At 37.9% G+C, this 26,874-nt stretch overlaps 1 protein-coding gene across 6 annotated transcripts in view; it reads right to left on the minus strand.

Moving 5' to 3' along the window:
* Positions 1 to 5,286: 5,286 nt before the first annotated feature.
* Positions 5,287 to 26,874, minus strand: part of CDIN1 (CDAN1 interacting nuclease 1) — a 220,911-nt gene continuing 199,323 nt past the window's right edge. For 5 of the 6 annotated variants that reach the window (XM_081288683.1, XM_081288684.1, XM_081288679.1 and 2 more), the window contains one exon: positions 5,287 to 7,203. In XM_081288683.1, the coding sequence (XP_081144809.1) occupies positions 7,084 to 7,203 (120 nt within the window). In that variant the 3' untranslated portion in view covers positions 5,287 to 7,083. Of the gene's footprint in view, positions 7,204 to 26,606; positions 26,731 to 26,874 lie in introns of those variants that run through there. The other variant, XM_081288682.1, reaches the window with a different exon arrangement.

Here is a 26,874-nt window from a genome sequence, read left to right on the forward strand (position 1 = left end):
AAATATTTTAACCATTCTTAATAGGACCATATTTTAAAACCAATATTATGAATATATAATTACTACCTTATAAAAACGCACTGTATGAAGTAGACACAAAAGGCCATGGGGGGAAAAAAAGGTTTCTGCTGCTGATCTTGAATTCCTAGTCGAGTTTGGTAGGGGAAAAATAAAACAAAAAACAAATAAGAAACAAAGCCCACAAACTAAGGAGTATACAGCACAATGTAATGTAAGATAATCCTGAAATCTCAGAATCTTTATGCAGAGATTCAATGTTTTCCATTAATGACATCATTGAACTTTGTAGGTATTTATTTTCTTGAAAGTAATAATTTTTTGGGCCTCTCTACTATACACCTTGTTTTAAAATCATGTTCCTTTTGATATACTTGGCTTATCTGAATTTCTAGGCAGACTTTAGCCATGGACAGATACTTCACCAGATGTTACAGAACCATGGAAAATGTTACTGCTTTTTTCATTCCTTAGGCCAATCAACAGGTATGAATTCTGTCCCAAGTGCTTAGAATTTATTTATATTTACATGGAACACGAATGGTACAGGCAAGAATGGAAAGTATGTTGCTTCCATGTGATCACTACCCATTCCAAATACCAGTGTCTGCAACTGGTCATGACCTTATTTCCTGCTGAGCTGAAACTTGGCCTCAGAATCCTTCTCAAGAGCAGTGAATCCAGTTACCATAAGCACATATCAACCAACTTGCTGAGCAGTCTACAGTTAAAATATCTTCCTAAAAGCATCACAGGTGTCCCTCTTTCTTTTTGATTACAATGTGATTATCTTTCCTGAAATTCTCAAATCTTTTGTGTTGTTTTCATTTTGAAAAAAGTCACTTTTTGTTTTTTTGAAAATGAACTTTTATTGAATTAAAAAAAAATACCCTGTAATATCTCTACATGCACACTAGGGACTCAATAAATATTTGTATCTTAAGTAACCTTAACACTAGAAATAGAAGACAGAAATATCAAATGGAGCCAGAGGACACTGTCTCACTGATTCCTCTGTTGAGGGGCAGGTCCTTCCAGATATTCAAGGAGGAAATCACACACCAAAGGGCCCCAACAGATTAAGCCCTGGGAAACTGGCAGAGCAAAGAAGAAATGTGGAAGTTCCAGTTTCTTTTGTGTTACAAGTTTCCAAAATATGAGGAAATATGCCAAATGCCTTTGGCTTTCAAACGATAATATAGTCTGAATTAATGACTAATGAGGAAACGCCCACTGAGAGTTCATGGACAGTATCTCTCCAAAGGTCAGATCCTGTTGGCAAATGACCAAAGAACCCTTCTTTCTTAAGCTAGCCAACAACTTCTATGGCCAGGAAGCACTTTGCCATCAACTCAGTGAGCAGTTAAAAGCATCATTTGAAATTAATCTAACAACTCCACTGAAAATACCAAAACTTGTGCATGAATATTTGATATGGGTCTCTGACAGGATTTTAAGGGAAATAGTTTTTAAAGTAGAAATGTAAAGATGAACCATTTTTAAAGAAAGATATTAGTTTGTTCTCCTTTACCAGTTTAGTGGATAAACAATAATGCTCTGAGGCTAATTTTAAGGCAAATGCAATAAAATGATATGCATTTCTTCAAATTAAGTATACATCCTAAAATACTCCTAGTACATTTGTTTTATTTCAGATTTTGAGAGTTCCTAAATGAATTAGTTCCTAAATTAATTCTTTAATTAACATCAACAATATGATGATTTTTTTCTGATTCCAGTAAATTTCAGCAGAATAAGAAACAACTAATAGCTTCTGATTATTTGTTTAATGCAAGTGAGTAAGAATACATTTATATAAATTTAATATTCAATAATATGTTCACTATTATTTACTGAACACCTGTGCAGCATTGGGAACTTTGATGGATATTGGGAGACAGAGACATAAACAAAATATATGTGGTTTCAACTCTCATGATGTTTTTAAATCTAGTCAGAAATTTTACATTAAATAAGTACAGAAACAATTCAACAATTAAGAAAAATACTAAGTGATCAATAAAGGATATACATCTTTCAGTTTACTTTAAAAACTATGGCTTCCTAAATAGAAGAAGTGATTTTATCTAAATTTGATTTGTCCTACAAAATAGCTTCCATTTCAATTTTCAACATACAGAAAATCTATTATAGACACATGAGATTATTTCTAAATGTAAAAATGACAGAAGGAATTTTTTTTCAGGAAAAAGTAGTTTTTTTTTTTTTTTTTTAAGAAATACTTTTAACCAAGGCAGTTTCCAGGGGGAATTAATGACTATTTTAGGTTAATGCTCATTGGCTTCATGTTTGGCCTTCAATTAAACTCTGAACTTTAATTATTATGACTTAATTGATTTGGTTATATTTCATGTTAGCATTTCAAAATGACCTTCCTTTTAAAAAATAAAAATTACCCTAACATAGTACCACACGTTTTTGTTGAGCCTGACATTGTCACTACAGTCCACACTAACTTTACCTGTGGTTGAGCCTAGAAGCTGCTTAGTTTGCAAGGTCTCATTGGGGTCCTCTCTATCATTTTTGCCTATGCTGTGAGACAACTCAGGGTAAATCCAAGTGAGGGAAAAGAAATGAAAATGAAATATATTTGACGCCATGATTATGACTAAAATGCCAACAAAATCCACCGAGATCCATTTTATTCTAAGTGCAGGGGTTAGACAGTGTTAACAAAAGCTTTGAGTCACACAATTAAACACTGTCAAGTTAAGCTCATTAAAAAATGTTACTATATGTATCTTTTCATTACAAATGACTCCAAATGTTTAGTTGTTCTAGTTAATTAGATGAAAATTTAAATTTCTTACACAGGGAACAATGAGAACAAGCTGGATTTACTTAATCAATGAGCTGGATTTTACATAAAGTAGTATGACACCAAGTTCGGAGAGTGCTATACTGACTGAGACAAATTAAGGCATCAAATGAACATGTCCCCTCCCCCTGTATTGTGGAAAAGTTTAAAAAGTTTTTTTTTTTTTTTTTAAGTACTTTGATCAAGCTTTGAAATCATTTTAGTGGATTCCTATTGTATGAAAACTGTAATTTATAGTGCTTGACCTAAGCAGCTCTTTTGTTTCAGAGCCATATTCAAAACAATAGCAGGAAAGTAAAAAACACAAGGGGAACTCAAGCTGTTCTGGTTATTATTTAATTCATAATTCTATCTTCCTTATTTAATCTTCAGAATCCAGGCATGTTCTCTGATACCAGGTTCAGAATGTATTTAGTGTATATAGGAGGGTTAGTTTTGAGCAATACGATCAGAGGATCCAAACTTTGTCTCAGGCGACCAATTCCTTAACAGAATGGACTTTACACCGGCTCAGACAGGCGCTTCCCTGTAGAGGGGGACACTGCAGGCACACCCCCATTGTTGCCTTTTCGCTTCCTCTCTAGTTAAGCTTGTTTGTTCCTTAACCCTGATCAAGAATGTGCTGGCCAGGAGAAATTCTCCTCCCATTCTTGTCATAAAATTATAATACTTTGAAGCAAATCAGCTCCCATCAGATCACAGGGACAATGGCAAGCTGACCCCGTGAAGAAGGAGCTGAGTAATTCGCTAACTAAATCATAGAGTCATTTTAGTATTTTAATTCACAATTTTAATCAGATGAACAACACTCAGGCTGAAAGGAGCTATAAAACCCTACGTGTTTTGTTGGCTCCTTTTGCCAAAACACTTAGTGAAGGCATAAACCTTGTACCGTATTTAATCCTGTAAAATCTGATTACCTTAGTTAAAAGTTTTTATGATCCTACAGGTGCCTCAGAGGAATATTTTGACATGTGATGGATGCTTCTTGGGTTTTGCTTGTCCCTGAAGAGATTAGGCCAATTGTTCCACTCCCCACCCCCACCCCCAACAGATGCATTGGGGCTTAGATGAGATGTATTTTGATCCTGGGATCTTTTTCTAGAAAGAAAAGGAGCCAAAGGGTAGTGAGATATGCAGAGTAGAAGCCATGTGGAAGGAAACTGGCAAAGGCCAGTGAAGGGAAGATGATCTGAAAGATACGAGCAGCAAAGGAAAGGAACTTGAAGGTCCTGAAGATTTAATTCATTTGAAACACAAGGTCTGTCCACGGGCACAGGTTAAAAAGAGCAAACCTCTGAAGTATCTTGGCTCAGAAGAGGAAAGCAAACAATGGGTGTAGCTCCCTGGTGAGAGGCGAGTGAATTAACTGTTCACTTGGCACTGTGCATTAATTAGTGTGGCCCATCAGGGACCATTTAGTAGATTACCTCATCAGGGCTCTAAGCAATCCCCTGGTGGCTTGCCTGAGTTAATGCACCCCCCAAAGACCAATAATTTATCATCTTTTCCAGGGTGGAATTGTGCCTTGCAGATAATGAGCAGGTACATACACCTATGGTTAAAAGAAAATTATTTCCCCTGGAGGTTCAGCTTCCTATTTTAGAAGCCTGAACCTTTTTTGTGTGTGATTTTAGGAGTGTTTTTGAAGAGTTGCCTTACTAGAAGGCAAAAGAAAAAAGATTCTCAGTTGTTTGTGGTTTTGTTTTGTGGGGTTGTGGGGAGAGGAAAGGGTGGTGGGAAGGAGTCCATGAAGTTACCCTAAGTCTCAGTACTGGATCAGCTTAGGTCTGAACCCTTTCCTCTCCTTACTTCAAACGGGTCTCTTGTGTGTTTGTGGGAGCAGATGCTTGGCAAGTCTCTGTACGCCAGAGAGGACATCAGTTAGCATTATGTTTTACACACACTCCTCCTTCCTGGCGTGGCATAATTCATTAGCGCAGTGTGCAGGATGTTCCATAAAACAAGATTTTGCTTTAACGTTAATCTTCTAATGACGACAGCAATAAAAATAAGTTGTCATCCCATGTCTACTATCCAGGGCTGATGTTTATACTGTCTAAATTAAAAAACAAAACAAAACAAAAAAAACAACACATAGAGGTGAAACACAGATAAGTGTTTTAACATAAAAGAAAAAGACAAGAAGACTTTAAGCTTCTGATTTGGGAAATTACTCCCTTCCTTCCCACACCCCTCCAATTCACATGTAGTAGATCTAATCAGATTAGTTTTTGTGTGGGAAAAAAGCTTCCTTTTAAGTAACTTGTAACATTATTGCAGCATGTAGTTTGCTGCTAGTTTCTTTCTCTCTTTTAAGGGCCAAATTGTAAAGCTTCACTCATGGAGATGAGGGGGTGTCTTTGGGGACTACCCATGCCTTCCCACAACACATTATGTCAGGTAGAAGAATACACACAAAATGCAAGCGCCTTTTTAATTTTTTAATTTATTTGGGCACATTCATCATAAATTTGTTTAATGTAAAACAAATCCTTGACAAAGGTTTAACAGGATTTTCAACATCTGTGCAGATAAATGTAATTTATTCCTCAAGAGAAATAGCAGTGTAAAGCATGCCATGAGCCTGCCTTTAACAGGTTTAAACATTTTTGTTCAAAATGTTTGTGCGCATGTGTGTCGGCACATGCGCATATCAAGGCAATATGGTAGTGTTCTCAAATCATCCTATTTATTCACAAAATCTGCATGATAAATTTTACACTGAAATACAAGTTTGCTTGACACCTCTTTATCTCTTGTCTTCCTCCCCTCTTGCGATTTCATATTTCATGTAGCAGTCTCACTACAAAGTCTGGTTTGGATTCCAGGTGTTTGTGTACTTTTAAAGGAAAAGCAATGAGCAGAGTTTTGCAAACCTTCTTAGGTACAGAGTGAACTAAGGAGCAGTGCCAAACTTAGTCTTTTGAAGAACCAAGTAATGTGTACAACATAAAGATGTTTGCAAGAGTTACATTTTGATTAATATTTCCAAAATCACCTATTTGAATTATAAAAGCTATATTTTATAAGCATGGGGGTATTTTGCTAAACACATTTTCTGATATATTTTTAATTTACCAAAAGATAGGTTTTTAATTAATTCATTTTGTTTTAGACTGAAGTCTGGTGTCTGGTCTGGTCTGCAGTATACAAAGGTGAAATTAAAGCGAGCAAATACAAAATATCCTTTATTTTGCTAATTTAAAAATTGCTCCAAGTTTATTTCTAGTATACTTCGGTCCTTTAAAGCTGAACATTTCTAATGTATAAATTATTTGAGTGTCATAAAATTATGTGGTATAAAAGGCAGACACAAAGCAGTGTAAGGAATGTGTTTTAAAAAATTGTTGCTCATAAAAATTCTGGCTAAATCAGCACTGACAGCTAGCCATGATTAAAATAAACTCTGGACAATGCTGGCCCAGAATTTCAGTCCTCTCCCCTCAGCCTCTAAGCCAAAGATGTGTGGCTCCCAGACACAATGTAACCAATGCTTTTAAATGAGATAAATGTAAAATGTTTGGAGTTCAAATAAGCATTATCAAAGAGGAAATTCTCATCAAGTATATTTTTGCAGCTTGGCATAAAGCCACAGAAGCCAGGAAATTGTAAAGCCGAGCAGAATAAGCATGTGATATAGGCTACCATCTAGGTCGGCTGCAGCCCTGCAGGTGACAGCCAAACTTGGATTCAGACTTTTCTGTCTTCAGCTTTTGTAGGTTTGGCTAGGTTATTCCAGGACAGTTAATGCAAGGATGGGTACCTGTGAGTACACATGAAGAGAAGGGGGTGTGGGATAAATGGAAGCTTAGGGGGAAAAAAAAAAGGAGATGATTTGGTAACTGGGAACTGGGAGGAGAATTGAAAAATCACACCTTTCAGTCTCCACATTTTTTCTTTTGTTCAGTACACAAGGAGAAACCATCCGGAAGGAAGAAAGATTATGACTATCTATAAACTAACTGTTTGACAGAGACAGAAATGCTGATAATGAGTGGGTTGTGTCTGTAGTTCTTGGCTGTTCACATCAGCAAGGGATGAAGGAAAACAGAAACTCCTGATATGTTTGTCTAGAGAGGTAGTGGTGAGACCGCGGCGGCGAGAGTTCAGCTGAAGTTCAGGGCAGATGTTGCCAGGAGTTTACGCTGCAGGAAAGTAAAATTGCTTCCGGATTCACCTCTTCCTCCAAGCTTCTCTTCCAGGATCTTCAGGGTCAAGCTGTGCTATGGCATAAGGTGACAATGTCTGTGGGGAAACAGGCTTTGAGCAGGATGCCCCTCTCCCGGTTGCAGTCCAACTCCTGGATAAATCCATACCAATAGATGACCAAGCCCGGCCCAAATCTGCAAGAAACACCAGAAAATAACATGCACACATAGTATCAATATAGGTAGTTCCAGAAAAATGTCATTTTGGAGGCACAGATAATATGATTAAATGACTAGGCTGCACAAAGTTGTTTTGGTTGCTATTATTATGAATGAAAGTCGCTGAACTTATACCAAAGAGCTCATTTAATATAGAAACTTTTCTTTTCCAGGAACCTGAAAAATTCAGATGTAGGAACTACCCATAACACTTTCTATAAGGTGTTATGAACTTGGGCTAATGTGGCTACTTGGCTGACAAGGAAAAAGCCAAAGTATAAACAGTGATAAACTGGGGCATACCTGGTTTGGGATTAATATTTAATTAATATTTAATTTAATATTTAATTAATATTTAATGTTGCTATTTTAAAAATTAAACTTGTTCACTTTTTTATTTTTGGTGCCAGGGATTGAACCCAGGGGCACTTAACCACTGGCCCACATCCTCAGCCCTTTTTATATTTTACTTTTTTGAGACAGGGTCTAAGTTGTTGAGGCTGGTCTTAAACTTGTGATCCTCCTGCCTCAACTTCCTGAGCTGCTGGGATTATAGGTGTGTGCTACCAGTTGTTCATTTTCAATTGAGGAAATGAAAAAAGAATATTTTAATAAAATTTTTAAAAATGGAATGGCTTTATGTCCTCTCTGGCTATAATGTTGTATTCATGCACCAACAAGGCCAGAAGCATCTCCTGTCATACACTCTTTCCAAGTCTTAAAAGAAAAGAAAGCCATGCCTATAATCTCAGTGACTCAGGAGGCTGAGGCAGGAGGATCATAAGATCTAGGCCAGCCTGGGCAACTTAGCAAGACTCTATCTCCAAATAAAATAAAAAGGGCTGGGGATGTAGCTCAGTGGTAGAGTACCCCTGGGTTCAATCCCCAGTACCTGCCCCCTGTCCTCTACAACCCATATGACAAACTGGGATTCTTTAAAGATACCTTCTTTCCAACACTTCACTTTGTGCATTACAACCTAAGAGCAGATTCAGCATGAAATTTAGTCACAGGTTCTTGTGGAAAGAAGTAATAAAGTCATACAGACTTGTGGCAAAGTATAGACAGATAGATGCAGGCTTAAAACCTCAACGTTTCTAAGTTGTGCCTCCAAATTATCTCCAATTTTGTTAGCAGTGACTGATCCCCGCCAGGCAGACTCAGGAAGTGGCCCTGTAGACTACTTCACCCATCAGGAAGTTGAGACCTTTAGGCTGGGTTCATAAAGATGTAATCACTATCAATCACTGTGCACAGAGAGATGTTTTGCACATCAGTTTCACGTTTTTCCTACCGAGAGCACTTAATTAAAGGGCAGCACTACTTTTGGTGTAGTGTTGCAGGAATTTTACAGTGAAATCATAAATTATGAATGTTGGGTTAGTAAAAGGATGTCTAAAAACAGAACTGCTTTCTGTATTCTAACATTACAGCAGGCTGAGCCATGCTAGGCCAAAAGCTTTTTCCTTCTATGATTTATTATATGCTGTGGTGTACTTGCCAAAACTAACAGTACAGGATGGGCTGTGAGATACTGTATGCACAGGAACAAGTTCAGCTGGATGTCATGGACTGGTTTATTTGGGGATTCACATCAGTAGAGTAGGCAAGTTGGATTCGAGATGTGTTCTAGGGGTTACAGAAACTGGGCTGGATGAGAAGCCTTGGAGCATAAGGTCCAAGATTCACCCAAATTCAGGGATGACTGCAGATGCTCTCTTCTTCCTTAGCATCTCCAAGGAAGAGGTTCTTTTGAGTCAAAAGAATTAGGCTACCCGTACCTGAGGTGTAAGCCCCAGTACTGGAAAGCAAACAAATTCCCCCTGGATTAATATTTGCTTCCACTCAACAGAGGGTATCTTAGTAACTTAAACATGAACAATGTCTCAAACTTGAACATATATTATTTGGTACCTTTATTTTATAAATAGCTCTGTGATTAAAACCAAATGATGTCAGAGTTATGAAAAAAAGCCTGGCAGGGGCCACAAGATCTGTGAATATGTGGACCATGTCTGTGAGGCCTCCAACTGTCCCAATGGTGATGCGCTCGAGTCACAGATCTAACAGTAAGCACGACAAACACACTCCTTCCTCCATTTTATTATATGGCTATTCTGGAGACCACAATGTTCTTAGAAAGGCACTAATATTTTTACAAAGGGAGAAAAAATGTGATCTAAAGAGTCATGGAAAAGAACAAAAGAATGTATGGGGGTCATAAAACAAGCCCACCGTTTTAAAGATTTAATAAAACAAAAACACATATCACCAGCACTGAGCGAGTGAGAACAGCCTGTACTTTTCCTGAACAGCTAAATCACAAACCAAAGGACTCGAAGCATGACAACTCTTTACAAAAATGGCATTTCCTAGGTAGAGAAGCCAGGCTGGGGACACCTCCTTGTCCAAGAAATAGGACTTGTTTCACTTGTGAGGCAACAGATGAAACCTGACAACTCAAAAAGGTCTTGAAAGACTGCACCTGAACATTTCATGTGGTGGATCACAACCAGGATTCCCTTGAGGTAGTAACACCATCTACAAACATTCTCAGCAGGACTCACAAGAAGTCTCTACCAACTCTCCATATGTTTGTTTCTTATGAAAGAAAGTTAATGTGAGCTCTGTTATGTAGCTCAAAATCTCTCCTTGACAGTGTGTGTCTAATTTAAAATGAAGAAACAAATTCCTTTTTTAAGTAGAGAGGGGTAGAGAGGCTTTCAAATTATGTGGTCTATAGGTGATAAAAATAATAGGCACTTGAAAGAGTGACAAGTTTGGAAATATAATGACTGAACAGAAGCTAGCCTTATTCCTGGCATCACATCAGTGTATCTCTGAGCTTGCTCCAAGAGTTCAGGATCCAAAGATGATCAGATGCTGCTAAGATAGCCTTTCAGCAACTTACTTGTTTATCAAGAGGCTGATCACATTAAACAGCCTTTATAGTCACTTTCTTGGTTATCTAAACTAAGAGGAGAAGAATTTTTGGTTGATAACTTGAAAGACCAAGCCATCCAAACCTGTTCATTCTGAAAAGGTGTAAGGCAGGGAGAAAACAGGACCCCAGAAAATTCTTATGTAGGAGCCTGGCATGGTGGTATACACTTGTAATCCCAGTGGCTTGGAAGGCTGAGGAAGGAGGATTGCAAGTTCAAAGCCAGCCTCAACAACTTAGTGAGTCTGTAAGCAACCTAGTGAGACCCTGTCTCAAAATAAAAGAGTGCTGGGAATATGGCTCAGTGAGTAAGCACCCCTGGGTTCAATGCTTGGTATAAAACAAACAAACAAACAAATAAATAAATGTGGGTCAAGTCCTACTTACAGGTTGAGCATTTTCACCATGTTGATACCTATTTTTTATTTACTGTGGCACTATTGGGTAAGAATGAGATCACTGGGAAGAATATGTAATCTTTGTGAACAATTAAAATTCAAAGAGACTCTGCTAATGGCATTTAAAAGGAAACAGAATCCCCGAGACTGAAAGAATATACAAAGTAGACAGTTGTTCTGCTACTGGGATCACAGTCCTGCTGACCAGCCCAGAGACACTTGGTAATTAGAACTGAAAGAACAAGAATTGATTCTGTGAACACCTTTCAAGGTTGACTATTATTTTAAAATTGCTATAGTCATGGTCAAGTAGTATGATAAGGACTCCCCAACACATTTAAAGTCTCCTGGAGGGTAGAGATAAGAATGTGAGTGACTTTTGAACAAGTAATTTTGCTTAGAAATAAAATTCCACAAAATTAGAAAAACAACAAATACCTCTTGAAATAATGGGAGATGAAAGTTCAGAGTCATGAAAGACCTTGAAGACATGAAAGATGAAGTTCATCGTAAATCATGACAACCTAAAAAATGTATTCAGATGTGTTTCTATGATTTCCTTCCATTTTAGAATATTTAGAGAAATTAAGTAGGAGACTGTGACAATAAGGCTGGGTACCTTTTGTGTTTTGGTGCATACTTGTCTCTTAGGGATCATCCCTCTGTTTCAGCATTTCTCTCTTTTATTCTGAGGCCTTGGTGAGGGCACAGACCATGTTTTGTTTATATTCCTCAACTCTTGTTATCTGCCTAGTAGGTGGCAGATACCCTCCTGGACGAGATGGAGAATATAGCATCAGTAATAATAGAATCAGGCAGGTTTGTTGGTTACTGAATCAGTGGTGGCCTACTTTAGAAGTGTTGGTGGCAGCACCCAATTATTGCCGCAAGATGACAATTTTCACTATGGTAAGGATGATGGTAATAATAGTTACACAAATGTTCTTACAGGTTGAAAATTCCTACACTGAAAATCTGAAATACTAAGATATGATTCTTTTTGGGTGCTAACATAATGCCAAAGTGGAAAATTCCACCCCTGACCTCATATGATAGGAGGTAGTTAAAACACAGGTGCACTAAAAAAATGCCATAAAATTACCTTCAGGCTATGTGTACAGGGTATAAATGACACATAAATTAATTTTGTGTCTATACTTGAGTGTTACTCTAAAGATATTTTAATATGCATTGCAAGTATTTCAAATTCCTACAAAATCCCAAATCTGAAACACTTCTGGCCTAATACATTTTGGATAAGGGAGGCTCAACATGTATTAGTACTTTCTTAGCATTTACTGTGTGCCAGACATACTTCTAAGTGCTTTATCTACATCGGCTCTTTTTATTTTTATTTTGAGACCCAGTCTTGCTAAGTTGTTGAGGCTGGCCGGGAACTTGGGATCCTCCTTTCTCAGACTCCCAAGTTGTGGGAATTACAGGCATGTGCCAATGTGCCTGGCTTGACAAATAATTTTTATGCCAACCTCATGAGGTAGGTTCAATTACCATCCCTGTTCTAGAAATGAAGAAATTGGGGCACAAAGAAATTTAGCAGGTTTCATAAAGCCTCACAGCTAAAATATGGAAGAAGCTGTCTTGGGACCTAGGCAGTCTGTGATTGTACTAACCTGGTGAAAGAGTATAAATTTTTAACCAGAAAAAGAGGAAATGCCCTTGTACTACGTAGACTGTACTGAGAATGTTCTGGAGGACTCTGGTGCCATATCTCCAATCTAGAAATGACCCAGGAGAAATGCAGGACATTTGAGGAACAGTGGAATATGACCTAGAAATCAGGTAGCAACTTACTTACCGATCCCCTGCTTATGAGAGGGCTCTTGGGGAGGAGAGGTTTGATTCATTCTTTGTTTCTTAAGTGTAGAATTAGGGCAATGTTTCAGAGTAGCTAAGAACTGGATTTTGATTCAACACAAATAATTTTTTTTTCAATAACTGAAATTTTGAAAACAGGGAGTACAAAACAATAACATTATGTGATGGGTTCCATTAAACCAATGCTGAGCTTTTACTAATTAAAAAAAAAAAAAAAAAAGAGCTGGACATAGTGGTACACCCCTACATCCCAGCAACTCAAGAGGCTGAGGCAGCCTGAAGGACAGAAGTTTGAAGCCAGTCAGGGCAACTGAGTGAGATCCTCCCTCAAAATAATAATAAAAAAATAATAAAAAATAAAGGGTAGGGGAGTGTGTGGCCACCTCAGTGGTAGAGGGCCTCTGGGTATAATCCCCACTATCAAAAGAAAAAGGAAAAAGAAAAACAATTTAGTCAAAACATAAAAATTAGGACTTTTTACAAAAAATCCTTCATATCTGCTTCTTTTGAGAAGTTGATGGGGTCACAAGTGGCTGGAACAAAGTAACAGGTGCCCTCTTCAGACATGACATGCATTCTCAGGTTCGTGGCAGTCTCCACCATTCTCTGCAACTCCCTGATGCTGAGACTCTGTGCCGGGTATCCTTGATCTCCACGCTTGTGCTGTGGACTTCCCTAGTGTAAAGGCCCAGTTTTCCATGCTCACATCTCTTCCAACGTGCGAAAGCACCAGACAGCCTCAGAGGGATTCATACTTCAAGAAAAAACCAGGGGCATTTTTCTTATGTTCTTTCTACCTCGCTCATTTATGTTGTCCAGCTGGCCTCTGTGGCCATTTGAGTTCTTGATCCTGTCCTGAGATCTAACTCAGTTTCTCAACCTTGGGCCAGATAATTGAGGGGCTGGGAAGAAACTGCAAGAGATTGTTATTCCCCGTCTATTTGCAGAGGGGGAAATATATACACACATATATAAATATTTTATATAAGTACATATTACACATATTTATCTTGTCTTATTTCTAAAATGTTGATGATAAGATAGGATTCAATGATATGATAAAATAGCTTTCAGTCATGTATTTTCTAAGTAGATGGGATCTAAAAACACAGCTGTTATCATATGGGAGTAGCAAAAACTGTTTTTGTTTGTTTTGAAGAAAATCTTTGAATCTGGCAGGGTTGGAGATGTCCCTCTAATTGGTTCCACTTTTTTCTATAGATGGATATGCTACGTACAGGTGAATAGCATACACAAGGGAGGTTCTCTGATATGAGTAACACTAAGACATATTGAAGATGTATGAAAATACTTGGCAAAGTTGTAGCTAACCTGTCCCTGCACATATGGTTCATCTTCACAGTCAAAAATGAGCTAGTAGGAAAGACATTTAGCAACTGCACCAGGTCCCATTTAGAACTCATTCTACCGAGAGCAGTCTCGCCACTGAAAGGTACAGAAAAGTGTCAAACTAAATTGGGCAGCAGCAGTAATGACAGAAGACCCCAGTATTAATGCTGGTGGAGTTCTTTCTTGAGTTGCAACTAAGAGATAGAGACAGATATTGTGGCAGGCAGACTATTAAGATGGTCTTAAATGATACCCACCTATATTCAAGCTCTCTGTAATCCTTTGTTCCTGAATTGTCACTAGGCTGGACCTAGTGACTTGCTTGTAACTAAAATACAGCAAGAGTGACAGAATTATCACTGTGATTCGGTTAGAAAAGCTGTGACTTCTGTCTTGCGATTAAACTCTGCTGCTTTCTCTGCTTGTACTCTATGATGAAGAAAAACTGTCACGTGGGAGCCGCCTGTGTGACAAGAAACCGAAGGTGGTCTGTGGTCAACAACTACTGTGGAACTGCATCCCTCAGTCCAACAGTCCCTGAGGAAATGCATCCTTCCAACATCCCCTGAGTAAGCATGGAAGTGAATCCTTCCTAGTTGGACCTGACAATGAGACTGCAGACACTGGGCCAGTGCAGCCTGGAAGAGACTGTGAAGCAGAGGACCCAGCTAAGCTGTGCTTGCATCCCTGAGCCACAGAAGTTGTGAGATACATGTGTGCTATTTTAAGTCACTTGGTTTTGGAGTCATTTGTTATACAGCATCAGATAACTAATACAAATATGCACTATAAACTTGAATTCAAGTACAAATCAAATACCATTCTTTAACATGTGCAGTATGAAGATTCCTGTTGAGTACAGACTGGCTCTTTCAGTTACAGTTGAACCCAGAATTTACGGCAGAAGGGATGACTGAAGGTGATTATCTATAAACATCAACTCTTAAAGGCAAACTTCAGTTATTAAGTAACTGTGTGCTTTTGTACTAACTGCTTCTTGGCTCCTTACTTAAGACTATGCATTAATACCTGTTCTTGCTGCTTATCCAGGATGCTGGGGTTACCTGAAATGAAGCATGCTCCATGTTTTCTCCAGTCTGTGGTCTGGGTGTTAAATTTGGTTTCTGGGTTTCTAAAGTTGCAAATTTGAAGAGGTGCACAGGGCAGGGGAGGCTGTTATAGGAAGAACATGTTGCCAGCTCAGGTGAATGACTACTGACAGCTAGGGAAGAGATATTAAAAATGCCAACTGTGATATCCTATGGCTGTTTGGTGTTGGGGCAAACAGATTCTGTCTATCTCAACAGATGCTGAGGACAGTCTAGGAAAAACAGATGCTGGTTACATTTTGTTCAGTTTAAAAAAGGCAGAGAAAGCTGTAATGTATTTTTAAAGACTGTCACCAAGAACATTTTAAAAATGGTACTTCAGTGAGTAAATTCTTAGTTTTCCAGAAAAATCTAGCTATCCTCAGATAATCCCTGAGGATTCCAGATTGCAAATGTTTGAGAGAATATGGTATGAGTTATAAATTGTGTCTTTCAGTTCAAGGTTTTCTATAACTCTAAGAAACTCCAAGTCACAGCCAGAAAATTTGGGCCCCCAAATTCAGGAAGAGCTTGTTTACTTTTTAAAATATAAAACAAAACAATCCCTTTCTGTGCTATAGCCCATAATGCAGGAATTACTGGGACAGTATTTTCACCTATAGAGAAAGTACAGGACTATTAATTTCTTATTGTTATACTTTCCCTTGAGGCATCTTCTTCAGAGAGTGTTGGAAAGGAACACAGAACTTCTCACTGCACTACCAGATACCACTTTGTAAATTAGCCCCGGGAACCAATTCTCTAGTTGGTTTTTGGAAGTCTGTTTAGCTTAGAGATTCCCACAGATTTCAGGGGCTACTGATGAATTCTTTTGTCTATAAAGATGTTGTTTAAAAACATACAAAATAATAATAATTCCATAGCTAGCAATAAAGAGGTCATTAATATTTACTGAATGCTTATTATGTGACAGGTAGGGTTTCCAGCACTTCCCACATGTGCAGACTAATTTGATACTCATTGCCACTCAACAAGGGGTCAATATGATTACCCTCACTTTACAGAAGAAGATACCAGGGCACCAAAATGGCCAGGCTTAGAACTCAAGCAGCCTGGCTCTACTGCTCACACTTGTGACTTCTATACTATACTACTTAATTAAACCTTATGTTTACACAGAAATTTATAATGGTCATTCAACTTCAAAAAAATATTTATAACACCTGCAAAAGAAAAAAAAGGTAGGGGCCAGGAGCAAGGCAGGTAGAGACATTATGAGCTGGGATACACCTGTCCACAGGGAATCATTCTTCTAGTAGGGAGTCAACAGTTTCACACTGCAAAGTTTATCTAGCTACCCATTTGTATTCAAGTGTCACTGCATCGAACAAGTATATGGAAAACCAACCTATGATTCAGCAAAGGAAATTAAGATGATTCCATTTGAGAGAGCATATTTAAAGCCCCTGACAATCAGGCGGGGGTAAGCTATGGGGTGAGAATTACAGAATCATGGCATACAATTCAGAGAAATGTTTCACACTGTGAAGGGACTCAGAAGTTATGGGGCAGAATCTAAACACGAGGGGAGAGGAGTAAATCCAGATCACTGCTACAGCCTGTTCACATAAATGGAAATAAACAGCTGGAATAAGTTATGAGGAAAACTGAGGGAAGCAGTGGGCCCAAGTGAGCGTGTGGGGTGGAGATTCTTCTCTTTTCATAGAGAAGAAGGTTCAGATTTGTAATACAGGGTGGATGCTGTGAACCCCAAAGGCCCATTTCCTCCCCCCTTTGCTTCCAAAATATCTTTAATATAGAAATGTATTTTAGATTTGTGCCATAAACTTGGAGTATTTGTGTTTTCAGCTCTATCAGAAAACATGCATATTTTTAAAAACTAGTGTGCTTTTACATCTCTTTCTGACAATATAATAAGATGGTGAAAAGTGGCAGTACTCATATACTATCACACAATTTGCTTCTCTACATAGAATAAGGGAAACTCAAAGAGATCTATCTAATACTTCTCTTCCCAACAGCTAAATTATTATGATTATATAAAAAAGAATTCTCAGTGTACTTGGTCCCAGGATATAAATCTGGATCAAGTCCATAAAACAAACAATTTTCAATTGAAGGGTGGCAAGTGGGCTATGAAATGATTGGATGATTTTAGTTAAGTTTCTTGTTCATAAGAGTCTTTATCAAACAATAAAAACAAACCTAGTTGTATTGATTAGAATCTTTGTTCCCAGCCCAAATCTTTGATTTCAATTCTTAGGCAAATAGAAAACTCCTTCCCTAAAAAAGGAACAAAAAAATAAAAATAAGAGAAGAACAGTGAGTCAGTCGGTCTCTCTCTCTCTCTCTCTCTCTCTCTCTCTCTCTCTCTCTCTCACACACACACACACACACACACACACATTTTTTCTTTCCCTCTCCTTTGGAGTGGCTGTGTGGGGTCTGCGCTATCTTCTGAGGATGTGTGCAGACATGTGGCTGGTGGAAGTCAACTGTTTCACCATCAAAAAGACTTGCATGTGGTTTTTATGAAGAGTGCATTTTCAAACACATAGTTCAGGATGAAGGAGAAATATAAAACATCTTGTAATTGTTTTAAAATAAACTCTTACACTGTTTATTTAGTTTTAATCTGCATGTTGTAGATTGGTTGTGCACTTGTTAATCACTGTTGTATGTATCTCTAGACGAAGTTGTAAATAACTTTTCAGTCCAAGTGAAATATGCTTGCACATGTTTATATGCAAACTATGTGTGTATTTATGCCTGTGCATAAATATGTGTACAGTAATAATAGATTAGTTATCATGTAATATAACATCATAAGGTTCTGGCACTATGGTTAATTTAATACAAGATGCAAATATTCCTTTTTCTGTAGTATCTAGAATAAAATAAAAATATGATAACTTGGTTCATTTTCCTTTTTTTTTTTTTTTTTTTGCCTGGCAAGTTTGTGTTTGCAAATTGAAATGACTAAAGAAAGAAAACCATAGTTATGAGTTTTCTTAATTCATAGATCTGGATTATAAAAAATGCAACTTTATCTCTTTGAAACAAATTACTTTCTATAATTTTGAAAATGAAAAGGTAAAAATATAAATACTGATTTACTTCAGGCTTTTATGCCGCATAGAAAATAAATAGAAAATATATTACTTTGGGGAAAATTTAAAATGTATACAAGTACACAACCACAATGACCTGAAATTCTCCTTGGTGTGTACACAACTGGACATTTTCTGATCCAAATTAAATTACCTGGAAAAGTGCTTAATTTCTACTTCATGTTGAGCCATGTTGGACATGCTTAGGTGCTATGCTTACGGTATTTCTAGCTTATTGGAAATCTTTCCTCAGGAGAGAAAAAAGAAAGCAAAATCAAAAGTTATTTTGTCTTTAATCTGTTGTCTCTGTTTTCCTAGAAAAATGTTTACCTCTGTCATGGGTCAGCCTATTAAGGCATTTACCTATTAAGAGTCCATATATAGGCTTGCAGATCCATCCTGTTGTGGAGTACAAATCACAAAAGAAAGGTTCCTCTCCATAAGTTGCATATAACTTAAATTTTAATAGTGTAGAAAAAAAATCTACGTTTTAAGTGGACACATAGTTTACTGAACAAACAAAATGACAAAAGGTTTGCAGTAAAGGGAAAATTATAGTATGGACATGGTATTCTAGAAGTCTTCCTTGAAAAGGTGAGTTTTCAACTGTGTCGTATTTATTCACTTGCTGGCCCTTTTAATTTTCTCCATGATATGTCCACTTATGGGTGGAGAGAGCAAGAGTAGGATTAGGGTCCCAAGAGACATGGAGGGATGGAGGGGCCAGAATCACACTGACACGATCTAGTCATGAAACTGGAGGATGAGCTTATGCACAATAGTCCTGGCTTCTGCTTCAAACTAGCATGTAGGGGGCAGGCAATATACATCCTCAAACAGAAAGAGGAGAGGGATAGTGATAGAATTGCAGTGGAAGAAACAGAAAACCTATAAGCAACAAAGTACCCAAGGTCATGTTTACTTTGAAAAACACTTAAGTACTAAAAGTGAGAGGATACTTCATGCAGACCTTGGGTGTAAGTCAGGTATAATCACTTAGAATTTACACCCGGCCTTCTTCCAAAAGTTGGGGGTGGTTTACAAAATTGGTTGTGTGAATTATTACATGTTTTCTCAGTTATTTCCCCAGGGAAACATGCCAAAGGCAAACCCATCATTTCAGCTGATTTAGTGTTTGATGTCAGAGAATTTATAATTGATATGACAACCATAATGGATAGTGATCATTGAATTGGCAAAGCCTGGGATGACTGCTGTAGTCCACTCTGGTACTCACCTCTTGTCTACCACAGACTTGTTATGGTAAATTCTGAGGCTATTTCTGAACTTTTTATTTCCAACTTTGTGAATATTAGAATTAGAAGTACATTAAAAAACAGAGATTTTATTATATAATATCATTTACCCCCAAAATGTTTTCTCATGTACTCTTTTTTAAAAAAAATTTTTTTAGTTGTAGATGGACAAAATATCTTTATTTTATTCATTTATTTTTATGTGGTGCTGAGGATCAATCCCAGTGCCTCATGCATGTGAGACAAGAGCTCTACAACTGAGCCACAACCCCAGCCCCTCGTGTATTCTTTTTCATGATTACAGATGGGGGAATAGAGTTTCTTTTTCCTTGGCTGAGTTCTCAAAAGATCACAGGGTAACCCAGAGTTCAGTCAGACATTTATTTCAAGGTACAACGAGATTTATGGGTTTTGGATATATAAAACTCTGCTTAAAATAATAAAAAAAAATTATCGGAATTTTCATCCTTGGAGAAGGCAAATAGCTAAAGGATTAAGGCTGATACATGTTTGTCCAATAAATCTATCATTAACCAAATGTGACACAGGCTTCAGGTATGGCAGATCTCAGCTTGCTCTAAGTGGATAGTTAAAATTTTCTCATATTCACAAATCTCTTTGGCTAACAAACCCATCTCCTCCAATCCCTCCCCTCCCCCATTTTTCAGATTCATGAAGGCAAATGCTGGAAAGGGAAAAATAAGTTAGAAGTCAGAAATGTGTAAGTTACTAGGGGAAATAGTCAAGTGAAGGCAAGTTAAAAAAAAGGATTTTAGAAGAAAAATATACAGATAATTCAGCTTAGCAGTTATCAGACAGTTCTAGAATATGTGTGTCCTGAGAGCAGTTTGCATTTCAGAGGTACACAGGAACCAGCCAATCAGGTTTGTTGAGTGGCTATATGAACAAATGAATGAGTCACAACACAGTCCCCTACCCAGGAGACATAGAGTGTACCATGCATTTAGGAAATTAAAACAACTGTTGCTGATAACTTTCAGCCATGAAGGGAAGGAAAGTCATTTTTAAGGGAGAAAATAAGCCTTAAAAATATGCCCAAGTTGTACACTTCTGAAGAACTGCTATTAGGAATCTATGCTTTCTAGGATGTTATGGGAGAAGAGATGCTGTGATTTCAAGCCTGGTAGAAAGTCCCTCAAAATAATGTGGTGGAGGTGGTGACTGTGAGGATGGGTAGGAATTGGCTGCTAAGAAGAAAAACAAAGCACATGAAAGCCAACAGCAGCCACACACTGGTGGTTTTGCCTCCTTTAAATATGATCAATTTAGGTAGGCTTTTGTTTACAGTAGCTTTCATCTAGAAGATAAGGTTGTAAAAACATCAATCAAAATGAAATACTACTGTTCCTGGCCACATCTCAGCAGGTTCATCTGTTATATTTCTTCTTCCCTTTCCAAATACCTTAAGGTGTTTAAGATGAGTAAAGAGATATCAAACTATTAAAATGTACTGTATTTGTGTATGACACATGGATTTCCATTCAATAACCTCACATGCCATCTCTGTAGAGCCTATATCATTCCCAGGTTCAGCAGGAGCCTGTGCACTTTGTGGCTTTACTTTTCAATAACATTTAAACTCTGCTAAATGATCTTTGCACCATTTTCAATAGAGCTCCTTTAAAGAAAATGAGAATCTTATGGCTTCTACATGTTGGTGTGAGGCTTTAAATGTATTAATATCCTGCCTTTCCCCAAAGAACCATATAAAATAAAATGGCAAAACAGAAATAGAAAATTAAACTCAGCAAAAGGAGAATGCAAATAAGTGAACTTCAAAGGTCAACTTTATAGTTATAAAACTTCAAGTTTGTAAAGATACAACCTGATTATATTTTTAAAGGCATAGCTTAATTAATGCTACATCTGCAAAAGGAAGCTTTGAGCCAGGTAAGGTCTCAGAATAGTTAAACCCTAATGGGGAATGAAAGGACACACCTGTCCAACTCCATAAACTAGGAATGGACAAGGTGGCGAGGTGCACAGAAGCCTGGCTGCAGGAACAGACAGATGCTGGACTGGGGAGGTCACCCCAGGCTAGAGTCAGGATGTGCTGAAAGTCATCTAGTGGAAAATATCTGTCAGCCTTCAATTTAGAGTTTTGTGAGTAATTTTTTTTCTATTTGGTTCCTCCTAAATAAAACCAGAGTAGGGTATTCTAGTCAATGTAATATCCCTAAAGTTAGCACATGCCTGACTCTACTCCAGCTCTATTTTCCTGGCAGTTTCCATCTTTGGGGCTGGCAGAAGGTATTTGCCAAAGAAATATTTGATTATTTACTTATAATAATGCCAATGACAATAGGACTTCTAATAATAACAATAAATATAATAATAATAGCAAGTAGTAGTTATTCAACAGTTACTATGTGCCAGCTACTCTTGTAAGCTCTTTATATCCATTATCTCACTCAAAACAAAAGTCTATGGGTAGGTAATATGAGCACATATATTTAATGTTGAGAAACTATAATAAAGCTATGTTGATCAAAATGATGATGATGAAGAGAGTTAAACACTGAATGCTTACTAAGTACCTGGCACTGTCTTCATATATGTGGTCTCATTTAATACATGCAATGCACCTATGATGTAGGAAATGTGTGTGTGTGTGTGTGTGTGTGTGTGTGTGTGTGTGTGTTTTGTACCAGGAATTGAATCTAGGGGTACTTTACCACTGAGCTACATCCCCAGCCCTTTTTATTTGGAGACAGGTTCTTGCCAAGTTGCTTAGAGCTTTGCCATCCTCCTGCCTCAGCCTCCAGAATCATTGGGATTTCAGGCATGTGCCACCATGCCCAGCAAGGTAGGAATATTTTATTCCCATTTTATAAACAAGAGAAGAGATTAAACAGCTTACTTACATCAGGAGATAAAAAGCAAAAGTAGCCAAGTTGAGATGTCTGCCCAAATCTGAACAACTATACCACAGTCTTCTGTATTTTGATTCCCCCAACAGTTTTTCAAATCATTAAAATGTCATTCCCAAACCCCTCCCATCTCAATTTCAAGGTAAGGGCAACACAAATCCTTTACCAAAGGACCCTTCCACATTGGTCGAGTCCTTCCTGTATAGAATGAGGGGGCTGGAAGACATCATCTTTAAGACCTTCTATTTTTAACTTTCTGTGCCTTAATTTTTCCATCTGCAAAGTTGGCACAATAGCATTTGTATCTTGGAGTTTAAAGTGAATCTGAGGATAAATTAACTTTATAGCACCTTCTTTTGTATACTCTTTGTTGCTCCATTCAGGAAATCCTACCCAATAGTAGAATCTAGTAAGGAATCCCCCCCAGAACTGAGCTAGAGGGCAGGCCAGTCACTTCACATAGTCACTTCTACCTTTGAAAAGAAGAGCTGATTAATTTCAGGTGACCAGGAGAAACTTCAAAAGAGAGGAGACAACAACTCCTGATGATGTCAGTGATTTAAATGTTATTTAAATATAAGTTCCTGCTCTTAATAACATGACATTACTTGGCCTACTTTAACATTTAATTTCCATGTCACACACAAAGAAGGGATGCACAAACCAATTTGAGGGTAGCATTTTGAGGTTTCACTGTACCATCCTAAACATACTGTTAGACCAAAAGCACTTTGAAAAGTCTTAATAAGTTTAATAATTCTTTATAAAAATGATTTTAATATCTCTTTAAAAAACAAGCAGAATAAAGAAACCCAATGTCCATGGTTGAATAGGTGAAGAAAATGTGGTATGCATACAACAGAATATTATTCATCCTTAAAAAAGAGGCAAATCCTGCCACATGATACAACATGACTCAAGCTCCAAGATATAAACTATGCTAAGTGAAATAAACCAGTTACAAAAGGCAAATACTGCATGTTTTCACTCATATGGAGGGTCTAAAGAGGTAAAAGTATCATAAACACAGAAAACAGAAAAGTAATTGCTAAGGGTTGGGAAGAAGACATTAGTAATTAATGGGTACAGAGTTTCAGTTTTTCAAGATGAAAAATTCTAGAGCTCCATTGCACAAATAATGTAAAAATGCTTAAAACTGTGCATTTAAAAATGCTTAAAATGGTAAATTTAATGTTATAGGTTTTTAAAATCATGATAAAAATGATAAAAAGAGAAAGAATACAAAAGCAACAGTAAACATTTTAAAATTAATATTTAAAGGCTTTAAAAAGGAGAAGGGAAAAAACTCAAATGGCTGAGGCAAAAATGATGGCTGCTGCTTTAGATGGCTTTGTTAAAGAGAACACAGAAAACTTTCAGGACACTAAAATTCACTTTTAAGGCTGATCAGAGTCCCCCCAATGGGACTTCAGGGAGCCCAGTGGCCAGCAGCAATTGCTAAAGCTGCCCAAAGCTTCTGTTTTCTTGGGGTTAATGAAGTCGCTTTATCAGACAATTGCAGGAAAGAAACATGAAACTAAGGACAGATTTTTTTTTTTTAAAGTAACAGTAGAAGGATCTTGGGTGAATACAGAACACTGCAGGGCTGGACTCAAATGACAGGATAAGTTCTACTAAATTCTGGTCTGTTTTGCAGCTGATGATGAGCAGAACGGTTCCTAATTTCCAACTCACTTCCACAAGTTGTCCAGTAAAATAGGTGGACCTCAAAAAGCACATGACTCTGCCTTGACAACCAAGGAAACTGAGTCTGAGATGAGGTGACTTGTTTACTACCATATATAAGTGACTGACATGCCTGGAAAAACCTAATTGTACCTCCTCTATCAGGACAGTGCTGCTATCAGTGTACAGTGCTTGCTCTCCTTCTTCCTAATTGAAAATCAGGGACAGTAAAACCTTTTGCCTTTCTGAAAAGGGCACATATTGAGGTGATTCACAGATAAGACGAACATGGTTCCTGCCTTGCAGGGCTCTCTGCAGGAAGGAAAACAGGCAGGCTAAAAGATTAGTGTAAAAGGAGACAAATGTGAGAGAGCTGTGCAGAAGGCCCTGTGGTAGCTCAGAGAACAAGCACTTAATTCAACCTGGAAGAGTCAGGGAAGGCTCTGAGCAAAGGTTGAGGCAATCTTTGGAGCACATCTTGAAGTCAAGTTGACTGAGTGGGTAAGAGAAGACAGTTCAGGTGGAGGGAGATGTGTATGTAGACAGGATAGGGAGAATAGCACTGGGGACAATGCAGAAAAGTCACAGTAAAGAAAGATGGTAAGCATGCAGAAGACACAGCTAGAGAGACACAGTGGGGTTGACAGGACGGAAGGGTGATGTATATCCGGCCACCCGTGCCTCGAGGCCCCTTGGGATGGTATGCAAGGGCAAAGCCCATTCCCACGTGTGGAATGTGCTGCAGACTTCTGCCTGCAGGCGATCATCTTTCTTGAAACCCAAATACTGCAGGCCGTGTTTGTGTGTGGAATCTGTGAGCTAAATATTTACTTTGTGCAGGACCAAAGTATCTACTGCAGCTCACTTATTTGGGGGTAAATACAATAAAGTATACATTACCCCCCCCCCCCGGCCCCCACCACCAGCCCCAATTTCCACTCCATACAGAAAAAAGACTGCCATTCAAAAAAACTGAAAACTATCCTGAGGGCTCAACTTTCCGGAGTCCTTGGGACAAAGTATGTGTATATAAACAGTCATGGGCAGCTCCACAGGGTTCCTTCAATTTGTATTCTTGGACAAGTCTGCGGGCACGAGGTGAACAGTGAACAGTTTCCTTAGTGAGTTACACAGCAACTTTATTTACCTTAACAGGAGTCATTAGTTGAATTTTATGAAGATAAGGACTTCCAGGAGTGAGTTCACTTCTGATTGTTTTTTGATTAAAAGCAAGACAAGGCAAAGCCATACTTGGATGCTCTGACTGAACCTGCAGTTTTACTTTACAAATTCTGTGGCTCTAAGATGGCCCCACAAAGCCGCTGGGGCTGGTGCTGTGGTTTGATTTCACCGAGTTGAAAGCAATCTGTCAACGTGGAGAGGAGTTACGGAGGTTATTTTAAACATTTAGTTAAGCTTGTGACTGTCTTTTCTTTTAGAGGCGTTCCTGGCTGCAAACCACCCCATCCTGGGTGACATAAGACAAGCTATTGAATGAGGTTACACTGAGGTCCTGTAGTCAGAGAGCTGGTCCACCCATGTTGCCATTAGCTGATTAATAGGTGTTTATTTTTAGGGCTTGAACTAACAGGCCAGGCTGAAGCCAATGCAAGATGATATTTGAAGTAATCTGTGAGTGCCTCATGCTTACAAAAGACCTTACTTTGTGTGCAGTTGTTGATGTAGCTGAACCCCTCATAAGACTAATAAAATTTCATACCAAAGACAGAGAAAATCCTACCAAAGTCCGTTATAAAAAGGGTCATTGCAAAAATACACTTATTATTACTTCTTCTTCTTCTTCTTCTTTTTTTTTTTTTTTTGGTGATATTGGAGATTAAACTCAGGAGTGCTCTACCTCTGAGCTACATCCCCAGCCTTTTTCACTTTTATGTTTGATAGGGTCTCGCTAAATTGCTGATCCTGGCCTTAAACTGCAATCTTCCTCCCTCCTGTTGCTGGGATTATAAAAGTGTGTCATAGCACCTGGCTCTGTAATTTTTTAGAGAAACATCTGTTGAAGGAAATGGGAAGACAATTATGACCAACTAGTTATAACAACTAGTTGAGTTCAAACACTCACTCAACATGAGACATAAAATAACAAAGATTCCTAATATTATGCCCAATGCTCTGCATAAACAATAATTAGGTTTGTTATGTATTTTTGAATGAAATATTTGTACTTTTATAGATATTTGCTATAATAAAGCATATGATTTATGGACTATATAGATTAATAGGATTTATGATTCTAAAGGACTCAAATGAAAACAGCAAAATGATCTCTTATGGTCAAACTGTAAGTTTAAAAGATGTTACGTTATATATTTGTTTGTGTTTGTTTAATGTTTATATCCTCCAATAGTCAGTACACTCTATGGCAAGTATCCTGTCTACTTCACCGATCTGGCATTAAGCAGTGAGTGGCACACAGTGCACTTTGTATAAATATTTGATGAACAGCTGACAATGACAGGTAGAAAAGTTATGGAAAGTATCTGCAAAGCCATTTTTCATAGGTCTAGTCTAGATCTTGAACCTTAAGTTATACTTGGGAAAGGCTGAATGGAATAAAAACTGCTATTATTTGCTTTGTTTAATCATTTGTCTGTGTTACACGATGAGCTTTCTTACCTCCCCAGAAGGAAAATATGGTGTTGACTGGCAGAGTTGGAAGAAAGTTAAAGTTACTGTTTTTTACACTGTGTTTTTGTCCCAGGGAATTTGATGGAATACTTTTACAGTAAAATGGGCCAGGGATATTTCCCTTTTAGTTTGAATTTGTCATCTCAACCTTTGTAGCACCGTAATACCGCAACAGTGGCACAATTTCCTTACATTTCAGTTTAACACAAATCCACTTCGGAGTGGTAACAACTCTGGGAAAGATGCTCTGAGAATACAGGACTGGAGAAGGTTGCAGACGACAGTTCTCATTCCTTGCCAATGTCTGTGCTGGAGCCTGAAGAGCAAGTTACCGTTTTATTTAGACTTCACAGAAAGATGCTGAGGATCTCAAGAGACTGAAAGTCCAGTCTGTAAACTTATTATATCCATAATCTCATCAGCAAGGCCCATCACGGGGACCTCATATGGCAATTTTCTA

Source organism: Spermophilus citellus, assembly GCF_964194105.1.
Source record: "Spermophilus citellus genome assembly, chromosome: 4".
NCBI classification, from domain to species: Eukaryota; Metazoa; Chordata; class Mammalia; order Rodentia; family Sciuridae; genus Spermophilus; species Spermophilus citellus.